Source organism: Taudactylus pleione, unplaced genomic scaffold (genome assembly GCF_031769625.1).
Source record: "Taudactylus pleione unplaced genomic scaffold, aTauple2 ptg000139l, whole genome shotgun sequence".
Lineage (NCBI taxonomy): Eukaryota > Metazoa > Chordata > Amphibia > Anura > Myobatrachidae > Taudactylus > Taudactylus pleione.
In genome coordinates, this window is record NW_028284541.1 from 5,597,050 (window position 1) to 5,620,736 (window position 23,687).

Sequence of the window (23,687 nt, forward strand, 5' to 3'; positions counted from 1 at the left end):
CAGTCAAAGTTATTGTCTTCAGTCAATTGGTATGTTTAGCTTATTTTCTGTTGTAGGTGTGTTATGTATGGTTAGTGTATATATTGGCCCTCATTCAGAGCCGCTCGCTATTTGCGGTCGTTCGTTCTAAAACAAGGGGTGGCTATTCAAATGAACCGTTCGCTAATTGGGGTCTGTTCACGCCTCTAAGTCTGAACGAGCGAGCAAAACTTGCGGTTGTAATTTTGAAAAATACGCCCCCTTGCCGCTTGCACCATACGTCATGTCCGCTATTCATTAGATTAATCGAGTACATCGAACAGCGTATGAACTGCTCGCTATTCTTGTGGCTGGTTTTTTCAACCGCTAATTTGCGAGCAGTTCTGAGTAAAAAAAAACCAAGTGACGTGGTCAATGACGCTGCTGTATTAATTATGCACTCCCTTAAAACGCCCGTTTTGACCTTTAAGCACGCCTGCGTTCGAATTCCACACCCCCGTTTTCAAGCACCTTCCCCTGTTACCACCCACATACGCCTCCTTCTGTCACTCAAAATAGCAGGCATTCGCTATATAGCGAACAAACGATTTTCGGCCGCACTGACTGGTTCGCGCATGCGTATTAAAATCCGTACGCATGCGCAGATGTGCGAACATCGGTCAGAACGAACGAGCGGCCGCTTACGAGCGGCTCTGAATCAGGGCCATAGTTTGCAGGCCCCGTTCATAGTAAAAATGTCACACACAGAGGTTCCCACTGAGGGACCCAGTCAGGCCCAGTATTGTCAGAAGGCAGTGTACGTAACCTTCCAGTTCTTGCTACCATACATCAATGATTCATACACTATTAGGGTGAGCATTGTCAGATAAACATACAAAGAAAGGGAAATAAATGACATCAATTATGGGAAATGTATTTATTATGGTGTGTGTCAACTATTAGGTCAAATGATGGTCTATGTACCCAACTCTTTTAGTGCAGTTATTATTTATATAAAATAGAGAGGTATGCGGTCAACTTGTCTACATTGAGAAGACAGTTAGAATGTTGACCTGGTTATCAGGCCGACATTTTGTAGTAGTGGCCCTGCTTGAAGTCTTTAATGTTAGATGACATCGTGGAGATGGATCAAGCCTTAGAGAGAGACAAAGGACCTGTTTCAGAGCCGCTCGCAAGCGCCCCGATGGTTTGCGAATGCGCATGCGCACACTTCGTTCTGCGCGTGTGCAAACTACTCTGTGCGATCGCAGGCCGCTTGCTTGCCCAGTAAAGACAGCCCAGTGAAATGAGTGACAGGAGAGGCCGTTTGTGGGTGGTAACAGGGGCAGGACACTAATAACGGGGGAGTGGAGGTGCGAACGCAGGCGTGCCTGAGTGTTTCAACGCCGTTTTTAAGTCAAGCACAATTAACACGTCACATGCCTGTTTTTTACACTGAAGTCCTCGCAGTGCCTGCGGCAGGGTAAGGCAACCACAAGCGCTGTGATTGCTACCAATGGTGCTCGATGTACCAATGTTTTAAAACACTTCCTGGAGATGACATGCACTAGGGGGCGTCTCTAAATACGCTAATTGGTGTCTGCATACACAGAGCGATCGCTCACACAGCCAAAGTGGGCGTGCTAATGCTTTTCCGAGCAAGCTCCTGTCATGGCATCACTTTGCCAAATTTGCATACGCTGGATGCGAGCGATCGCATCTAGCAAGCGGCTCTGAATGAGCTCCAAAGTACCAACCAATCAGCTTCTAAATGGCATTTTTCAACCACATACTAGAAAATGACAGGAGCTGATTGGTTGGAACTTTTTCTCCCTCCACTGTTTTTCTCCAAGGTTTGATTAATCTCCACTCCAGTGTAATTTGCAGCCCTTTTGGCCGACCAATAAGAGGTTATTGCAGAATACCATTTTGCCCACATCTGGTTTATATGACTTATCCCCTCCCCCAATCTGTTATTTGCCATGCCTCTTCACCTGGATAACAAAAATGTTTAGATTTCTATATTCCTTCTATGATCAACTTACATTTGTGACTTCTACAAAAGCAATTACTTGGCACGGTAGTTAAGGTGCCCATACACGGTGCGATATAGCAGCCGATCCGATGGATTGGTACGATATCGCTGCTATATCGTACCGTGTATGGGCTAGATATCGGACAGAGGGCCTGATTCAGTGCCGGACGCTATTTGCGCTCGCTCGTTCAGAAAAAGGGGCCGGCTATTTAAATTGAGCGCTCGCTCTTTGCGGTCTGTTGACGCCTCTATGTCTGAGCGAACGAAACATGCGCTCGCTATTTTGTAAAGACGCCCCCTGGCCGCTCGCATCATACGTCATCTCCGCTATTTATTAGATTAATCAAGTACATCGAAAGGCTTCTGAACTGCTCGCAGTGCTTGTGGTAGGTTTATCCTACCGCAATCATGCGAACAGTTCAGGCTAAGAAACAACCAAGTGACGTGGTCGATGACGCTGCTTTGTTAATTATGCACACCCTTAAAACGCCCGTTTTGACCATTTGGCATGCCTGCGTTCGGATCACCACTCCCCGTTTTCAAGCACCTTCCCCTGTTACCACCCACAAACGCCTCATTCTGTCACTCAAATTAGCAGGCACTCGCTATTTTGCGAGTGCTCGATTTCAGACCACACTGACTGGTTGGCGCATGCGCATTACGACCCATACGCATGTGCAGATGTGCGAACATCGCTTGGGGTGAACGAGCGGCCGCTTACGATCTGCTCTGAATCAGGCCCAGAGCACGCTTCCTTGGGGTCGTACATCGCACCTCCAGATCTTACTGCAAGTTAATTCATCTGGGAATGGGATGTACAAATCCATGCAGCGCTATGCGGGCTGGGGAGGGGGGGGGGGTGGTGCTGGCATATCCCGACACCCGATCGCACCGTGTTTGGGACCGGCCGATGTGTCAGCCGTCTGATCTTCTGTCGCGTCACAAGGTGCATATCACACCGTGTATTTGGCGGCTTTAGTCATTGACAGGCAGACTTGGAGATTTTTTTGTCTAATATTACTTCTCTGAAATTAAATCTCCCCCTAATTATTACCTCACCTTTTCCAAACAGCTTTGCAAAACAGATTTTTTTTTTTAGAGCAAATTGTTGTCGTTCAATAATGCCATAAAACGTAGATTCCGATCATGTGCAAAAAAGTCAAGTTTTATGTTTTTAACAGGTTCTAACACCTGGTTTGTTTCTGCAGGGTCAGCATATCTCCTCTGTGCCAGTCCCGAAACTAGAAGAAGCCTTGTATCAGTATCAACCTATTCACATAGAAACATACGGTCCTGCAGTTCCTCCGATAGAGACGCTGAGTAGACTGGGGTAAGTGTATTTATCTGTTTTTGTGTTTCCGCTGAATTCATTTATTCACAGACACAAGTTGACTTTAGGAAAGTGATTTGTCAAATATACACAGAGCTAATTACGGAACATCTGGTTTAGTAAACAGTGTGCGGATTGCGGAGAGAATTATTGTGTGACGTGAGTGAAGCTTTTGAAAGGCCCACAGGATTCCATGACTCTAACTGACTTCATGGACTCTGACTCAATAACACTGTAGCATAGTATTAGTATTTAACACAGTATTTCTGGCATTAAAGCAGCAAACCTATATAGTTTTTTTTTCACTTTAAATAGCAACGTAAGAACCTTTTTCTGATCTAATTAGATATGCTACAAATCTATATTTCTTTTACAAAACCTCTCTGGAAGGCAAACAAATATGGCTGCCCCATATTCACAATTTCTCAGCAAATCCTACAATGGCAGAGGGGGAAAGGGATCGGGAGGATGTCACAATGCACAGAGAAGATGCAAAACATTGTGCCTGATTCAGTGGTGCACGCTAGTGCTGCCGCGGCTGCGATTTTGTTTGCGGAGTCGCAGGGGCGGAAATATGCAAATGCTGGTTTCATCCTTCCTCTTGTGCACCAGCGTGCGCCGGACAGTGCACGCGCCGTGATGCCCACTTTCAATGCCATGCTGACCATGTATACATTGCATTCATTGTGAAAAAAAATGCCATATGAAGTAGATAAAGAGAACACAATAAATTACATAAAAGGATAAACTTTTTAATTAGTTTATTGTCCATTCCATAATGTTGGAACATTTTGATCATTACATAAATGAAAATGTTATTGGATCCTCTTTGTTTTTTTACTAGATGAAGATCTGAATACAGATAGGGTCCTATTTATGCAATTATTAAATAAGAATTCTAATAACTATAAAGGGTTCATAAAGGTTGTAGCAGCACAATCCACTCTCTACTGCAGTGTGTATATAGCCCTTACCTATACTGCAGTGTATATATAGCCCTTACCTATGCTGCAGTGTATATATAGGCCTTAACTATACTGCAGTGTATATATAGCCCTTACCTATACTGCAGTGTATATATAGCCCTTACCTATGCTGCAGTGTATATATAGCCCTTACCTATACTGCAGTGTATATATAGGCCTTAACTATACTGCAGTGTATATATAGCCCTTACCTATACTGCAGTGTATATATAGCCCTTACCTATGCTGCAGTGTATATATAGGCCTTACCTATGCTGCAGTGTATATATAGCCCTTACCTATACTGCAGTGTATATATAGGCCTTACCTATACTGCAGTGAATATATAGCCCTTACCTATACTGCAGTGTGTATATAGCCCTTACCTATACTGCAGTGTGTATATGGCCCTTACCTATGCTGCAGTGTATATATAGCCCTTACCTATACTGCAGTGTATATATAGCCCTTACCTATACTGCAGTGTATATATAGCCCTTACCTATGCTGCAGTGTATATATAGCCCTTACCTGTGCTGCAGTGTATATATAGCCCTTACCTGTGCTGCAGTGTATATATAGCCCTTACCTGTGCTGCAGTGTATATATAGCCCTTACCTATGCTGCAGTGTATATATAGCCCTTACCTGTGCTGCAGTGTATATATAGCCCTTACCTGTGCTGCAGTGTATATATAGCCCTTACCTGTGCTGCAGTGTATATATAGCCCTTACCTGTGCTGCAGTGTATATATAGCCCTTACCTATACTGCAGTGTATATATAATCCTTACCTGTGCTGCAGTGTATATATAGCCCTTACCTATACTGCAGTGTATATATAGCCCTTACCTATACTGCAGTGTATATATAGCCCTTACCTATACTGCAGTGTATATATAGCCCTTACCTGTGCTGCAGTGTATATATAATCCTTACCTGTGCTGCAGTGTATATATAGCCCTTACCTATACTGCAGTGTATATATAGTCCTTACCTATACTGCAGTGTGTATATGGCCCTTACCTATGCTGCAGTGTATATATAGCCCTTACCTGTGCTGCAGTGTATATATAATCCTTACCTGTGCTGCAGTGTATATATAGCCCTTACCTGTGCTGCAGTGTATATATAGCCCTTACCTATGCTGCAGTGTGTATATGGCCCTTACCTATGCTGCAGTGTATATATAGCCCTTACCTATGCTGCAGTGTATATATAGCCCTTACCTGTGCTGCAGTGTATATATAATCCTTACCTGTGCTGCAGTGTATATATAGCCCTTACCCGTGCTGCAGTGTATATATAGCCCTTACCTGTGCTGCAGTGTATATATAGCCCTTACCTATACTGCAGTGTATATATAGCCCTTACCTATACTGCAGTGTGTATATGGCCCTTACCTATGCTGCAGTGTATATATAGCCCTTACCTATGCTGCAGTGTATATATAGCCCTTACCTGTGATGCAGTGTATATATAATCCTTACCTGTGCTGCAGTGTATATATAGCCCTTACCTGTGCTGCAGTGTATATATAGCCCTTACCTATACTGCAGTGTATATATAGCCCTTACCTATACTGCAGTGTATATATAGCCCTTACCTGTGCTGCAGTGTATATATAGCCCTTACCTATACTGCAGTGTATATATAGCCCTTACCTATACTGCAGTGTATATATAGCCCTTACCTGTGCTGCAGTGTATATGTAGCCCTTACCTATGCTGCACTTCCTGCCATGTTTGGGTCATGCTGTCATCTGCAGTCCTCAGTCCATGACTTGGCACCAATCATTTGTGCCACTCTGTAAAAACCCAGAGATATTGGCACATTATGGCAGGAACAGTATGCAGTCGTTATGTCGACATTGCCAAATGTCGACATGGACATAATTTCAGCATTGTGAATGTCAACAGGCACAATGTCGGCAGTCCATGTTAGGGTAAGGTTAGGACTCAAATTACAAAAAAATGCTATGGCGACATGCATTTATATCACACCCGCAGCGCAACAGGGGAAGTAAGGGCGATATACATACTACTGGTGTATACAATAAACAATGACTGACAGGATACAGTAGTTGTTATATTTGCAAAATAGGCCGCTCTTAACCCACGAAATACACTTTTTTATTGTATGTGCTCCTGTGCAGAGAATAACCCTGCTGGAAGGTGGTCATGACATGTTAAAGGAAGGCGCTGTTATAAAACGGGACTATTGTATAACCTTATTTTATATGGGTCTCATTCAGAGTTGCACGCTATGCCGATGTTGCCACAATTGAGCGATTATCGGCTGACCGCGTGTGCAACGCTGTCGCAATGTTCCGCGATGGAATTGTGAGTACACTATCCCAGAGGATTTATTAGTTAGAGATTGACAGGCAGCGGCTATTTTGCGGGGGGTAAAGAGTAGGTAGAAAAATGTGGATGCAACGGGGTTCTTTTTGGGGCATGTAACTGTGATCCTGTATGCAGGAAACCAGGCTCCAGCATCTCAGTTGCGCCATTCTGAGTGACCACAGAATCACTCAGGGAGTCGATGTTTGCATGATTTGTGACTGATGCTGTGTATGTGTACCCAGTTGCGGGCAGCAGCGATGGCTCAGGTGGGCATCTCAGTACAAGTCCCACCCGCTGTATTGGCATCGCAGCTACGGCAGCGATTAGCGTACAACTGTATTTCAGATGTGTAACTTCAGCGATTAGCGTACAACTGTATTTCAGATGTGTAACTTTTATCAGAGCAAACCGCTTGGATAGAATGGTAATATATTAAATATTGTGATTTGTCCTTTCCCCAAGGATAGAAAATATATAATTAGAAGATTGCATAATACATGAACACAGACAGGAATAATACACTTATGCACCCACCAATATCTATATACAATATTTTCTTTATCCTATTATAAATTAGACCAAATATAACAGCCAGGTAATTGTCTTGTTGCCTAATCATAGCCCTTTGTTGGAGTTTATCTGTTTTATGACCATCGACCTTTTGGTACCCGCTCACTCCGTGGATGCATCTCTAGTGCATTGTCGCTGTGTTATATGCTGGAATTGCTAAACTGCTATACTCCAGATGTTTATTGCTTTATATATCCTGTTTAAATGTGGATTCTGGTTAAGACACGTGGACAGGCTAATTCAATTATTTGGCCTTCCTAACCAGTAGGGGAAATGTCTTTTACTTGGAAAAACTAAAAATCACATGTTGTGAAGCATGCGTCAAGTCCATGTATGGAGTCTCAGGGCTGCATAATGATGAATTCACCTGACCTTAGGTCCTTGAAGCCCTATTAGTCTTTCCCCAAGTTAAACCACAGAGGAGCCTGCAGCTGAAACCAGAGCTACAGAATGGCAGCTTCACATTTCTGTATACAAATCTTCAGCCCCGAACATGAAACAGAAACTGCTGTTGTGGGCTGTTTGCTAAAATGACAAAGGGATTTATAAGAAACACATATTACCACCGTCGTCATCGGTGGTTATGGAGTTATGTATGTATGCTGGCTGCTACAAAGTGGGGAGTCTTCTTTTGTACGATATGGCATAAACCCATATTGTGCCAAAAATGGTTTACAAGACGTGTAAATAGCTTAGTGGATGTCATTTTCCAGGCTCTGTGTAATGGGTTCCTTCCCCACTTGTATGTTATCCTTGCTGTGAAATAGGAGATTATTTTTACCTCCTGACATTTTACATGTTACTCCCTATAGTTATTTTTCAATAGCACCCTCTTGTGTAATTGTGCAATTTTTTTGTTTAAGGACTGAAAAAGCGTTTCATACATTGCTGATATTCTACTACTCGAAAGCACAAAATTAGATGTTCTAGGCGATACATTGTCCTTTTAACCACAGAGAACACAACTTTATATGGACTCAGGGCCTGATTCTGACCCGCTCGCGATTGCTGAGCGCTCGCAAGCGGGTCGATGGTGCCCAAGTGCGCATGCGCACGATGGAGGCGGCTCCGTCGTGCGCATGCGCGAGACCCGAATAATGAGGGTCTCGCACCAAAGGGGGCGTGCTGTCGATGGTGATTGACAGCACGCCCCCTTTGGTGGGCGTGCCGGGGGCGTGGCTGCCCAGACAGAGGCGTTCCCATAGGAACGCCTACCGTCTGGGTCCAGCCCCACTGACATCACTAGTGATGTCAATGGGAGTGCTTTTGGCTCAGATAGAGCCAAAAGCACTCCTGGGCTTGCGGCAGCGAGACCCTACCGCAGGGTCTTGTCGCAAGCCCGATGGTCGCGATGGTCATGACCATCGCGACCATCATCATGGCCACTCACTATAGCTGTGGGTGGTCACCCACAGCAATGTGAGCGGCCAGGAGGCCGCTCCAAAAAGGAGCAGGGACGGCCCTGATTCAGAGCGAGCGCTCTGTCAGAGCGTCCGGCTCTGAATCAGGGCCTCATTGCAGAGAGAACCCAATGAATGTTTTAAATGGTACCGAAAGTTGTCCCCACCTAAAGAAGAAAGTTGTCCTGTTGCGGGCTCACTGCGCTTGTCACGCTTCGGGCTCGGTGGCTCGCTACAAGGTTATATTCCCCCTCTATGCCCACTTGGATGGTAGGGAGTGACGCTGGACACTGGCTGATGATGTCACACTGGCTGATGACGTCAGGGTCCTCTCCGTGAAGGGGATTTAGACATTACCATGATTGATAATAAGAAGTGTAGGACACTTGGGTTCTCTCTGCAATGAGTCCGCAAAGTACACAATTACCGGGCTTTGTAATATTGTGGAGTGAAGTCGTATAGTTGAGGTCTTTCTCCATTTTGCCATTACGTTCTTTGTGGACACTAGTGAGACAGGGTCATACATTGTAAATCCATAGATGCTGGCTGTCTGTGGTCTTCTGGGATGCTGAAGTAGCAACAAATTAACCTGGATGGTAACTTTTCTAGTTTTCAATAATCCCCATTGAGAACGTGCAGGATTATTGCAAATAAATAAAAAATACCCTAATTATATCTTTATAATTAGCATTTAGCAGACGTGCCCAAACATCCAGTTTGAGGATGATCACTATTGTCCTGTGTGTATGCTGATGATGACACTGTTATACTCCCATTAGTGTGTGGTTAAACCGGAAATAGACCTTGTCGCGAATGTTGAAATTCACTTCCTGGCCATGTACACAAATGCCATTGAAAAGGGGATGTAGTCATTACACCGACAATAAAGTTGTTGACATTGTTTAAATGTCGAAATGCTGGGGGACGTGGCCTGGACGAGCACTGAGGCAGACGTGGCTGCCATTAGCTCCTGAGACCTTGGAGCCTTATACCCGCTCGCTACACCCAACCAGTCCACTTTCATACTCTCCTGGGCCACTGCTGATCGGGTCCCCACCCACTGCCCATCTTGAACCCGGAGCAGTGTCTGAGCCAGTGCCCCGTGCTCGGGGCCTATAGCTGGGCTGAACCCGGGGCCTAGATTCAAAGGCCGCGGAGGTTGCGATAGGCTCCATCCCACGGCCTCGGATTACAACCCCGGTCCCTGGAGACCTCATGGAGCAGCTCGCGGGACCGTCACTGCCGGAACTCTGCAGCGGCCTTTAACGGGCGCGAAGCCGCGACATCAATTAGAACGTCACTCCCGGCAAGCCACAGCCGCCGGCATACACGCGGCCTTACCTCCTATCCCGGCTCCTGCTCCATTCCGTCCGGAGGTCCCCTCCTGCGGTGGTGAGATCCCCACTGACGGCTGTCTGAGGTAGGTGTCTCCTCGTGGAGCCTCCTGCGTTCTGACCAAGAGGCAGCCGCGCCCATCACCTGACAGACACCCGGTGCCCAGGCAGCCACGACTGAACAACTGAGGCTGCTGCTCATAATCTCCCCTCCTGGTTAGTTAGTTGACTGCCCTCCTCTATGTGACTGTCCTGATTAGAGACCTGCTATCTCCCCCCAGGTACCTTGCTCCCTGTTTCGGGCTCTGGATCCTCTCACTGCCGGTGCTGACCTACGGAGCTGGGGATTGTCCGACATCTTGGTCCCCTCTGCTGTGCTGAGCTCCGGTGTGCCTGCCGGGGTCTGCTTCTGGGGCTTGTTTACTGCAGGTTGGCCCGTGTCTGCTGCTCTCAGCGCAGCTCAGTCCTAAGGCACTGTCAGAGGCTTAAGTCCTCTCTCTGCCCTGCGTGCAGTTGTCAGGTCCTTAACCCTGACTTTTTGAGTACAATGACACACTAAGTGGGCATGCCTCCCATCCCCTGGGTGCTTTGACCTGCTATATATTTTATTTTTTTATTTTTTCATTTTTTTCTCTCTAGCCTATTTGTTCCCTGACATATTTACTGGCACTGGGTCTTTTTTCTCCGGCAACCCTGACACTGGTGGCCCACACATGCAGAAATCTACTACCAAGACTCCTAAACAAGGGGGAAGTGATATTTCGCAGCACTTCACGAGAGGCACGAAATCTTCTCAACAAAGGGGTTCCCCCTTCCCCCCCTTCCATTGCCATGGATAAGGATGGTTCTCACTCACCCGCTCCATCCACTAAAGAAGACATTCTAGCTCTTCGCTCCCTCATCACGGAGTTTAAGGACACTCTTGAAACCAAACTCGACAAAGCAGTTGCCTCTATCAAAGCTGAAGTTTCAACTCTAGCTGCAAGAACCACTAAACTTGAATCTCACCAGGACGGCTTCTAAAAAGCCTTAAATGAAACCAGCAGAGACCTGGATCATATCGTTACTGAACTTTCTGACCTTCATTCTAAAAACGAGGATCTGGAAAATCGTGAACGTAGGAATAATATCCGCATTCGTAACATCCCGGAATCAGTTTCTCCTGATGCTCTGGAATCATATCTTTATAGACTTTTCTCTTTCCTACTCCCCGACCTTGGCTCACGCTCACTGCCACTTGAAAGGGCTCACCGCGCTCTTCGGCGGGAAACCCAGGGATAGCAACCCTCCTCGTGACGTCGTTATGAGGTTCCTTAATTATAAGGACAAAGAACTTGTTCTTAATCCTACAAAGGGTAAGCCACACATCCTGTTCGAATCAGTAAGCTCCAATTCTACCAGGATCTTTCACCCCTGGCGATTGCCAAGAGGATAGACTTTCGAGACTTAACCAAGGCTCTTCGTGATAGAAGAATCAGATATCGCTAGGGGTTCCCCTTTAAGCTTATTGTAGACCTGAATGGCAAGACTGTTATCATTCGAGATCTTCGTGAATGTAAGGACTTGCTTCACTACCTAGAAGAATCGGGCCCCTCCCCGGAAGGGAACCCCGACGTTTCGTGAGTGCCTTACCCACCATCGATTGTGCCTTGTTCCTGCTCTACTATTCTCCACACTTAAGTCTTGATTTTTTACTAACTTACAACCATGATCTGATTACTGGTTTCCGCTCTGTATTCATCCCACCCCCTGTCTCTCCCCTTTCTTGCTCATCTCTCTTCTAGGTAATATAGTTGAGATGTAGATTGTTTATTTACTCCTTAGATATGGTTACTATTTGTTACTAATATCTGGACAATTCTGTATTATGTTCTGTATCTATTTTTAATACACATATATCTAGCTGCTCCCTTCGTTAAGGTACTAGCTCATACTGATCTGTTATGATATTTACTGTTTATTTTTATTTCATTTTTTTTTTTTTTTACGAAGTCTAGAGTATTGAGATATAGTAGTGATTTCCTGTCTTTTTTCTCTTTGTAATGATAGTAACTTTTATGGTTATCATTTGTTGCTATTATTGGGACAGTTCTGTATTATGTCATGTATCCACTTTCTATACATATAATATTTTTAGCTGTTCACTCGGTTTTGGTACTAGCTAATATTGATCTATTATGCGACCTTACTGTTTATTATTTCTATGTCTTGTTTTTTTTATGATGTTTAGAGCATTGAGATTTTGTAGTGATTCTCCGCCTTTTTCTCCTTACTACAATTGTAATCTTTAACTTCACCCTATATATTTCTCTTCCCTTTCTTTTTTTTTTTCTCTCCTTTTTTTTTTGTAAGTCTCTCTAAGTTATGCTCTTTTTGTGATTATAACTACCAACCTGTCACTTCTTTCCCCTCCCCGCTCCCATCTGCACCCAGGGGATGCTCCTGCTCTCATACAAATCCTTTTCTGTTCTTTTCTTCTCCTCTCGTCTAGGAGATTTATATCTTTCTCTAACTGTGACGATGTTAACATTATTATATTTTATTTTTGTTGTGTTTTTACTTTCTTAGAGGTTTATCTGGCTTTTTTTTTTTTAGCCTGCTCCTCTCTGGATTTCTAAGTCCAACCTATTGAGTACATTCACCTCCTTCTTTGTAGGTAGGGTTTTCGTACTCAATCCCTGCTGTTGTTGCTGGTTTCCCTTTTTCTTTTTTTTTTTTTTTCTTTCTCTCCTCTTCTTATTTTTACCTCACCTTTACCTGACATGCCTCTCACTATAGCTTCAATGAATGTTCGCGGCCTTAAGCGTTCCCACCTATTTCGTACTATTCGGACAATAAAAACCGACATTGTCCTTTTGCAGGAAACCCACTTTCGTTCACCAAGCCACCCTTCTCTTATCTCCAGAAACTTCTCCACCGTGTTTTATTCCTCCAGTACGTCTAAACATAATGGTGTGGCCATTCTCATTAAAAATAATTTACCTTTTTCTCAAGACTTTGTATACACTGATGCAGATGGTCGATACATTATTCTCACTGGCAGGCTTGGACACACAAAGGTGACTATCGCTGCGGTATATGCCCCTAATGTAGGCCAATGTCATTTCTTTAATTCATTTTTTAAAATATTGCATAAACTTCGTACTGGCCACTTGATTCTTGGTGGTGACTTTAACTCTGTTTTGGATCCGACCCTGGATAAGTCTTTTTCTAGGACCCGCCCCTCTACTTGTCCTATATCTAAAATTCTCAATAAACATATGAAAACAGCTGGTCTTTTTGACACGTGGCGTTCCCTCAATCCCATGTTTAAGGATTACACATTCTATTCCAACCCCCATCGTACTTACTCCAGAATTGATTTTATTTTATGTAGTCTCCCCATCTCCAAACACCTTATAGATGCGAGTATCATTCCTAATTCCTGGTCTGATCACTCTATCGTTACTTCCTCCCTCGATCTCTCAGACACCCTGGTCACCAGGCCCACTTGGCGGTTAAATGAGACCCTTCTTAAAATCCCTCATTTCCAAACTAAAATTACAGATGTTTTAAAGGATTACTTTGCTCTTAATGTTTCCGGCTCCGGATGTTCTCCCATGGAGTGGGAGGCTCACAAATCTGTCCTTCGTGGGCACATCATCAGCTTTGCTTCTCACGGAAATAAAGAACACAAGCGTTTTCTTCGATCTCTCACAGATCAGGTTCACTGTTTGGAGTCTCTCCATAAGCGGACGCCCACTGACGCTCTCTCTACAAACAACTCACTACTGCAAAATCTGCCCTTAACTCCATTCTCTCTGAAAAAATTGAAAAATCTCTTAGATGGCTGAATCAGCGATTCTATGAAAAGAGCAATAAGGCGGACACTCTTCTTGCCAATCGTCTAAAGGCTCGCAAGGTGGCTATGGCAATTCCTGCGCTTAAGGATCATTCTGGATCTCTACAATACAGCCCCTCCAAAATCAACTCTATCTTTAAAGATTATTATTCTTATCTTTATAACCTTACGGATCGCGATCCGTCTCCACCCCCCCTCCCTATTTCAATTACTGACTACTTGACCTCTTGTGATCTACCCCACATCGATGCTTCCACCTCTGAATAACTTCACCTCCCTATAACTGAGGAAGAGGTTTCCTGTGCGCTTAAACATCAGAAACCTTCGAAGGCACCTGGTCCGGACGATCTCCCCTATCTCCCTCTGTTTAAGGCCACAGAACAAGACCTCTCTCATTGGTGCTCTTTATTTATCTCTTGGATAGGCCGTATAGCTGTGATTAAAATGAATGTCCTTCCCAAACTCCTCTACCTTTTCCAAACCCTTCCTGTGGCAGTCCCTTCCCGCGTTCTATCTTCTTTACAGGCAAGTTATGGTAAATTTATTTGGAACCACAGAAGACCTCATATACGTAGAGCAGTCCTTTTCAAGACCACTTCAGCTGGCGGCCTAGGTCTCCCCTCGTTATCCAAATACTACAATGCCTCTAGACTTAGTCAACTAGTCACCTGGCACTCTGCCAAGGGAACCAAATGATGGGTTGATCTTGAATCTGCACTCACCAAAACCCCATCGGTCTCAAACCTACCGTGGCTCCCCAGAAAACTTAGACCTCTCTCTATCTCATTGGTCCCATCAGTTACTCTTACTTTATCTGTATGGGACTCTCTCGATACTAAGTTCTCTCTGTCTACGCACCCCTCGCCTCAGACACCTCTTTGGTTTCACCCTTCTTTTCTCTCTGGCCATTACCGCAGTCTTGTTTCTACCAATATCTTCAGATCCGTCACTTTGTCTATTCGTCCCTTTCTTCGCTAGACGCATTACGATACCCCACGGCTATGGAACGCCTTTGTATTTATAGACCCACGGAAAAGGGCTTAATCTCTCAGATCTACCATTCTATACTAGATCAGGATTGCCCACCCCTAGAGACCCATGAGCGTTGTTGGGAGATGGACTTTGGTACCTCTTTGGGAGAAGACACTTGGGAGGCTATACGCCTTAATATATCAAAATTGTCAATTAGTGTCTCCATTAAGGAAAACTCTTATGAGGTATACACTCGCTGGTACCTTGTCCCGGAGCGTCTTCACCAAATATACCCTAACTCTTCCAACCTTTGCTGGAGACAATGTAGACAAGTCGGCTCCTTCTACCATATTTGGTGGTCCTATATATATATATATATTGTCCCTTACTGGTCCATGGTCCAATCTACTATATTGTCAATGATTCCTCATGTTCTCCCTCTTTCTGCTGCTTCGTTGCTCCTGTGTGCCCCGGTCTGTCAACTATCCAATCATGAGAATAAGTTGGCCCTACACATCTCCTGTGCCGCCAAATATCAGATTGCTAGTTCTTGGAAACAACCACTCCCTCCCACTCGTCAACAGTTTCTCAACCGCGTCTGGTTTGTGGACAAAATGGAATACATCACGAGTCTCCAACACAACACGGTGGACAAGTTTAACGCAATCTGGTCCCCCTGGTACGGTTCCCACGGTGTGACCCCTCCTGGTTCCTCATAATTACCGTATATACTCGAGTATAAGCCGAGTTTTTCAGCACATTTTTTGTGCTGAAAAAGCACCCCCTCGGCTTATACTCGAGTCATGCCCGCATGGTACGCTGCTGAGTAGCGTACCATGCGGGCCACGGTGCAGACTGTGTCACTGTGACACAGCCTGCACCGCGTGTGTAGCGCTGACCGGACGGAGTTCGGTCAGCACTACACACTGCTAAACACACAGCCGCCGGAGCCGGCAGCTATGTGTTTGGTATAATCAGCAGCCGCGCTGAGAGTCTGTCAGACTCTCAGCGGCTACTGCTGCTCCCACTGCGGGAGCCATCTTCCGGCTCCCGCAGTGGGTAATGGGAGAGACGTCGTCATGACGACGTCTCTCCCATTATGCAAAGCGGCGGAGGAGCCTGTAGCAGCGTTGGGACCAGGAGCGGGGTTACAGGTAAGTGTTTGTTTGTTTTTACATTTCTTTCTACTGGGGGGGCTACTACCGGGGGGTACTACCAGGGGGGGGGATATCGCTACTGGGGGCACTACCAGAGGGGGGGGATTAATAATGGGGGAACTACCAGGGGGGGGATGTTGCTACTGGTGGCACTACCAGGGAGGGGGGGATTACTGGGGGCACTACCAGGGGGGATGTTGCTACTGGGGGCACTACCAGGGGGGGGTTAATACTGGGGGCACTACCAGGGGGGGATATTGCTACTGGGGGCAATACCAGGGGGGGGGGATTAATACTGGGAGCACTACCAGGGGGGGATGTTGCTACTGGGGGCACTACCAGGGGGGGTTAATACTGGGGGCTCTACCAGGGGGGGGATATTGCTACTGGGCACTACCAGGGGGGGGATTAATACTAGGGGCACTACCAGGGGGGGATATTGCTACTGGGGCACTACCATGGGGGGTATTACTACTGGGGGCACTACCAGGGGGGGATATTACTACTGGGGGCACTCCCGGGGGGGGATTACTACTGGGGGCACTACCAGGGGGGGATTACTACTGGGGACAGTACCAGGGGGGGATTACTACCAGTAGCTGCTGCATTTCCCACCCTAGGCTTATACTCGAGTCAATAAGTTTTCCCAGTTTTTCGTGGTAAAATTAGGTACCTCGGCTTATATTCGGGTCGACTTATACTCGAGTATATACGGTATCTGCCTTATGCTCTCTTTTTATTTTTCTTTCTTCTCCCCTCTATTCCTCAGTACCTTCTCCTCAAATTTTTTATTCTATCTCCCCAGCTCGCTCTCTCCCTCTCCGCTCCTTGATTTTTTTTTTTCTTCCCTAACTTTCCCCTCTACATAATTTCCAAACCTTTAATTTGTACTTATTTATTTACTTTATTGTTTTTTTTTTGTTTTTTTTTATTATTATTATTATTATTTTGTTAAGGTTTTGCAGAAAAAAACAAAAAAAGGGGGACAAAAAAAAGAAAAATTCAATTTCAATGTCAGTATATTGTCATACCTGTTGTTTATCTATTTGTATGACGATTATTTACTGTTTATTTCGTTCCCTAATCCCCCTTGGGGATTGAAATCTGCTTTTTTTCTGCTGTTTCTCTGGTATTGGCACCCCAATAAAATTATATGATTACAAAAAATGTCGAAATGCTACGCGTAGACATTCTCAGAATGAAATGTCGACCATGTCAGACTGTCATTCGGGTTAGGCTGGAGGGTTAGGGTTTGGCTGTGGGGGGGTGGGTTAAGGTTAGGCACTAGAGGGAGGGTTAGGGTTTGCCTGTGAGGGGCGATTAGGGTTAGGCACTAGAGGGAGGATTTGGGTTTGGCTGTGGGGGGCGGTTAGGGTTAGGCACTAGAGGGAGGATTAGGGTAAGAGATGGCAGAAGAATACTGGAAAGCTAGAGGATCACAGGTCTGACACGAAAGTGACAGTCACATAACCGCTGGGGCTAGGAAGCTGCGCTTAGGCCACTGCCGCCTTCAGAACAGGTAAGTAACTGTTGGGCCACCAAGGACCAAATGTTGACATTCTAGCATGTCATTAAAGTCTACATAATGGATGCCGGCATGGTCATTGGCAACATTATGAATATCGACATATTACAGCCTTCCAAAAGTCTGCATCTTGCAGCCACCAATATCGCCAGGTTTCTTTCCCACGCCATAAAGGTGTGTAGGAAAATGAGCAATGTTTGAGCTACTGTAACTCTCGTAGGTGAGCGCAGCCAAACATTCTGTCTGCACATCCCCACGATTTGAGTTCCCCTCTTAGAGACTGATTCAGTTAGCTGGCAGCTCACACTGCATGCAAATCAGCCCACTGAATCTGCACCCCAAGTGTTCATTCAGATAAGCAGGAGATCTTGGTTTGTGACCTGCTTCAGGTCTTCATAATTCCTCACCTATTAGTAATAAATAATCATAATTTGAGTATCGCGAGTCGGGCTAGTTCATATGATCAGAGGAAGAGACCTTGTAAAGTGAGACCTGAAGGTTGTGCAAATGAGACAGTGAGTCTACACCCATCTATTGCAATTTAATGAATTTCTAAATGTATGCAGAACTATACGGAATCTGTATGATATGCCGAATCCCGACACCGGAAGCTCAATCGTTCAGGATCCCGACAGGAGTATCATAATCCCCCCCCCCTCTCCCACCCCCAACCATAGCCCTCCCTTGGTAGTGCCTAATCCTAACCTCTCCCCAGTGGTGCCTAACCCTAACCCCCCCTTCCCGCACCCTAAACCTGACCCTTCCCCCGGTGGTGCCTAACCCTCCCCGAGGGGTGCCTAACACTAATCTCCCCCCGAGGGTCCATAAACCTAACCCTCCCCCTATCCCCGGAGAAATACGAATACTTACCCGGATCCTTACGTTCCGGATTCCGGCGTTCACTAGAAGCCCGTTTATAGGCGTTGATCAGTTTTAGTCACCATTGCCTCCAGTTTAGGTAGGTATCCTTTAAGTTCTTAATGATCCATGTGACCTTGTTGCTACCTCCGATGCACTGTTCAGTATATGCCTGCCGTTGTTCTGGAATCCATTAGAAAATTAAAAATGTCCTCTCTTTATAATTTACAGATTATCCACTTATAACGCTGTAAACAAGAGATCACATATGAATTTGGTTTAATGACTGTATTAAACACACAAACTTCTGTAAGTTTATATTATTAGAACCATGGCCGATACGCATTTTTCCCCCTAAGAACTTTTGTTTTGTCACAAGAAAGAAATCGGAAATGGATGATGAAAACCTTCACAAAAGATAACAATATGTTCACAGGTACAGATAACAAAAATTAATGTGTTGTACAGTCAGAGGCATGGTATAAAATCTAAGAATATATAGTTAATACATCGTATTTCAGAGAGCACAAATAAAAAGTAAAACATAAGAACAGGGGCGCTGTATGGCGTGATCGGTAACCAGCACCCAGGCCTCAGTTAGCAAGAAAATAGCAGGTCCAAAATAGGGAACAGAGTCAATAGAGCAATAGGAAATATATATATATATATATATATATATATATATATATATATATATACAGTTTTTAAATAAGTTATTAAATCAATAGATAATTCTGATTTTTTTATTTATTTATTTTTTATATGCGCCTGATTCATAGTTGTACGCTTTTTACATTGTTTCCATGTCTTTGGACGTAGCAGCAAAATACGAAAAAATGCCGCAGGAGACTTCTGAAGGCAAAAGACGCCCACAATCGGCATTGCAGATCCAAGTCTAAGTTTACTCCGAATGGCCGCAGGCAATTCAACCGTAGTCGCAGACAGAGCTTGCCACATGCGCAGTACAGACCCTGCGCTGATCAGGAAACATCGGAGTTGTACGTAACCATCGAGTTTACGTAGAACGCTGAATCAGGCTCCCTATCTGGAAGAGACTGCAGTTTCTCTGAAACCACTTCTCCTGACTGTGTTTATAGTTTTTCAATACATATGTTAATTTGAGTATAATAATGACGTATTCTCAGTGGGAGATTTGAAGAACAAATGATCTTCATTTAAAAAAAAAATAATAATTCTTGAAATTGTCTTCTGTCGGTCTGTGAAAGTATTTGAGTCGAATATTTTTGACCTCGGGAATGCTAATTCGGTTTTAGGCCTTTGTTCAGAGTCTCTTTGAAAGTTTAAGTCTTTAAGAGCTGTACCTCCAATGATTTTAGCAGAAGACTCCAGTCTGAGCAGACTGTTATATGATACTGCGTAGGATGTGTTGTCGGGATCCTGTTGCAGTTAAATTTAAAATATATATTGTAAAGGAGGGATCAGAATTTCTGAGACGGTCTCTTCTGTTTTCTTTTGTTGTCTGAACTGTTAGACAATGCGTCGTTTTATTTATATAGCGGCACTAGCAGCCCGTTGGTGAGTTTATAGCAACAGTATGTAAGTGAGGAGGGTGGGAAATAAAGGGGTAGAGAGCTGGTGAGGAAGGGAAACATATAGGGTGATTGATGGTTTGGAAGCATGCTTTAATGAATGGTATTAATTTGAAGTGACTAGCAGGCTGGTGGTTTGTGTAGAAGAAGAGCTCTTTACCAGGGGATGCTGTTAACATACCGGCCACCTTTCTGAATCCAAACGCTGGAAGCTCTACCAGGTACTTAAGATAGGCGTCTAAATCCCGACGCCTATCTTTAGCCCCACGCTAAAATCCCGACACCCAGCATTCCGAACGAAGGTAAGCCAGGGATTTTCTAGCTGTTAGAGGGGAGGGGGAAGTTTAGGCACCCCCGTGGGGACTTAGGGTTAGGCACCGCCCTGGGAGGGTTAGATTTAAGGTGCGGGAAAAGGGGGTTAGGGTTAGGCACCACTGGGGAGGGGGTTAGGGTTAGGCACACCCCAGGGAGGTTAGTCACCACTGGGAGGAGGTTAGGGTTAGGCACACCCTGGGGAGGTTAGTCACCACTGGGAGGAGGTTAGGGTTAGGCACACCCCGGGGAGGATAGGGTTAGGCACCACGGGGGGGGGATTAGGGTTAGGCACACCCCGGGGAGGATAGGGTTAGGCACCACAGGGGGGGGGGGATTAGGGTTAGGCACACCCCAGGGAGGTTAGTCACCACTGGGAGAAGGTTAGGGTTAGGCACACCCCAGGGAGGTTAGTCACCACTGGGAGGAGGTTAGGGTTAGGCACACCCCAGGGAGGTTAGTCACCACTGGGAGGAGGTTAGGGTTAGGCACACCCCAGGGAGGTTAGTCACCACTGGGAGGAGGTTAGGGTTAGGCACACCCCGGGGAGGTTAGGGTTAGGCACCACTGGGGGGGGGAGTTTAGGGTTGGGCACACCCCAGGGAGGTTAGGGTTAGGCACCACTGGGGGGGGGGGTTTAATGTTAGGCACATCCCAGGGAGGTTAGGGTTAGGCACACCCCGGGGAGGTTAGTCACCACTGGGAGGAGGTTAGGGTTAGGCACACCCCAGGGAGGTTAGTCACCACTGGGAGGAAGTTAGGGTTAGGCACCATTGGGGGGGGGGGGGGGGGTTTAGGGTTAGGCACCACTGGAGGGAGGTTAGGGTTAGGCACCACTGGAGGGAGGTTAGGGTTAGGCACACCCCGGGGAGGTTAGTGTTAGGCACCCCTAAAGGAGGGTTAGTGGGGGCAGAGGGGGGGGATTATGGTGCTTACAAGCCCTAGTCGGAATCTTCACTGTTCGGGCTTCCAGCATCGGTATTTTGTCCACCAGGAGTAGTTCCCACAGCATTACATACCGATTCCCTTTACCAGGCCAGGCTGACGCGTCTGTGTCTTATGTCGCAGCCGTTCCTGTGTCATTATGCTAATATTGCGTCCGATTCTGATCATCCTGAGATGTCCAGCCCTACGGCATACGCAGTTTCTCCATCTGAACATGGCGTCCTGTGTCAGCGCTACTGCGTTTTTCTAGATGGAGCTGCTGTTGGCAACACGCCTGCGTCTGACTAGCCATCCCCTCCTCTCCCTGTTGCCTCCCAGGGACGCTCACTAAAAAAATTTGTTCTGCGCCTACCTGCCGTAACCATCTGGACATGTGCAGTGAGATTCGAACACACGCACAAACTTACAACATCGTCCAACTGCATACGGCCTTGACGCTACGTCCACCTCTGGATCAGGCCAATTGTCAGATAGCCGCCATGCTCTGATGCATTATCTTTCAATATGATCAACATAGAATTGTCCATAAATATATATTTTTAATTGGGATCACCAGTTGTTTACAGCATCACCAAAAAATGATTTGTGATTGTATTTGCTGGCAAAATTGTGCTGCGTCCGAGCAACTTAATGCCCAGGCTGCGTACTGTTTTGCTCATACTTACATACTCTCTCGAAATGTCTGGGAAACTTCCAAATTTCGGATGCTCCCAGGAGTGTAGACCACCCACTTGGTGATTCGTAGGCTTCATGACATCATTCTTAGTGATTTGCGTCATTTCCTCCTTACATGTAGCACAGTGCCACGATTTGTGGCATTGTACAAATCGCTGAGGGTGGGACCTCGATGACGCGATTTGCTACACCACATCCCCCCAAGTCCGACCTGATTGTCCCCTTCTGAAGAGGAGCTGTAGAAGGACGGCTAAAATGTATATGTTAAACTAGCAGTTTTAATTGCAGACTGTTGTAGAAAATAATTCTGAGCTATTTTAGAATAAAAGAATTGAACATGAAAAATTATTTTAAAAAATTGTGAATATTTTACATGAGAAATGTGTTAGAAACAGAATGTTTGTCACAACTTCATTTTTATCATTTAATTGTATTTTTTAGATCATGTTCCATTATTTTAGTTTATTACCTCAGCTTAATATCTTTAATACTTAGGGTTACCACTGAATGCTACAAATAACTAAGATGGAGCTAAGAATAGTTGACTATATTTACATTTTTTTTATATGGATTGTTTATTGATGCATCATATATACGAATAAATTGTGGGATATTGGCATAAACAAGTCTGTAGAAGCGGGCAGCGAACCTGTGAAACATGTATCTTGTTTATGAAATTGTTGTTCCATGTGCCTCAAGGTGATTTTTTTCTATCCACCATTGCAACATCTGAATCATTTGCGATAAACTTGAAGCCATTTCTTGTTGAGGGTCCATAGGGATCCACAGGGATACCATGGGGATATTATGGTTGGAGAGATCCAGGCACCAAACAGTTAAAGCTTCAGCTGCCAGGATGCATCGAGTCCTCCTCCATATATACCCCGCCCCTAGCCATAGGCCTTTAGTTGTTCGTTTGGTGCGGCAGGCTCAAGACACACCTTTGTAACTGGGGACTGCTCAGGCAGTCCTAAGCTTTTATTTAATTTAATGTTTTTGGGTTGGCAGAACTAAGCATCTGAATTAAGACGCATGTACTGCGATTCCATCTACCTCCGGCGGGCAGCAACACCAGTAACTGGGCTGGTGATTCCGGCCGGTCGAAGCTGAGCTTGCTAGTGGCAATGCTGCAACCGGACGCACGGAGAGGTCAGGTAAGGTGGTTCCTCACTTACGGGGAATCGCGCATGGCAGTCCTTTCTTCTAGGGTCAGAGATGCACCAGAAGCCGCTGCAGTCAGGGCCCGGGATTGTCCATGTCCTTATTACGCCACCGGGGCCTTATCGTCTGACGCCGGGGATCAGCAGCAGACACTTTTGCTGCCACTAGGCCAGCGTATCCAGCTGGTTAACGCAGCTATGAGGGGGGGGGGGGTAGGCACTCCCCCGGCAGCTCCGACCCAGACGCAGTCCCTATGAAGGGTTTTGCGCCTTTGGGTTGCTCCCCCTACCCTCCATGTGTATATGAGATGCTCACAGTCCAATATCAGTGTGTTGCTGTAGCTGTTGATCTCAGGAGGCTTTGGATCAGTCTCAGTGTATACCTCTCCCGTGGTTAAGGTATTCAGGGCTCCATATCCTATCATTCCTGGTGTTTGTGTAGTTGATTTAGAGTCCATTGTATTTATATTACATATGCATTGTATGTGTTTGCCAGCTGCTATTGACACAGTCTTTTATTTCTGTCTGTCAATTATAACTATCACTATTTTTTCTCTCCCTATTTTGGGGTGGAGGTTTTTCTTTGAGGTTGCATTCATTTGAGATTTTGTGAAGGCTGTCACATAGCATAGCATTTTATTACCTTTATTAAACATGTCAAAAGCTAAGGGGAAACAGGATTGAGGAGCCCTGTGTGCTGGTTTCATGTAAATCATGTATTGCCTATGTGTCCTGTCAGGACGTAAAGGATGGTTTG

The 23,687-nt window shown here is 45.4% G+C and overlaps 1 protein-coding gene across 1 annotated transcript in view; it reads left to right on the forward strand.

The window, feature by feature from the left end:
• Window positions 1-23,687, forward strand: part of MNAT1 (MNAT1 component of CDK activating kinase) — a 216,797-nt gene that overhangs the window by 138,818 nt on the left and 54,292 nt on the right. Inside the window, exon 7 of the mRNA XM_088473767.1 lies at window positions 3,202-3,323. Within this exon, the coding sequence (XP_088329893.1) occupies window positions 3,202-3,323 (122 nt within the window). The remainder of the gene's footprint in view (window positions 1-3,201; window positions 3,324-23,687) is intronic.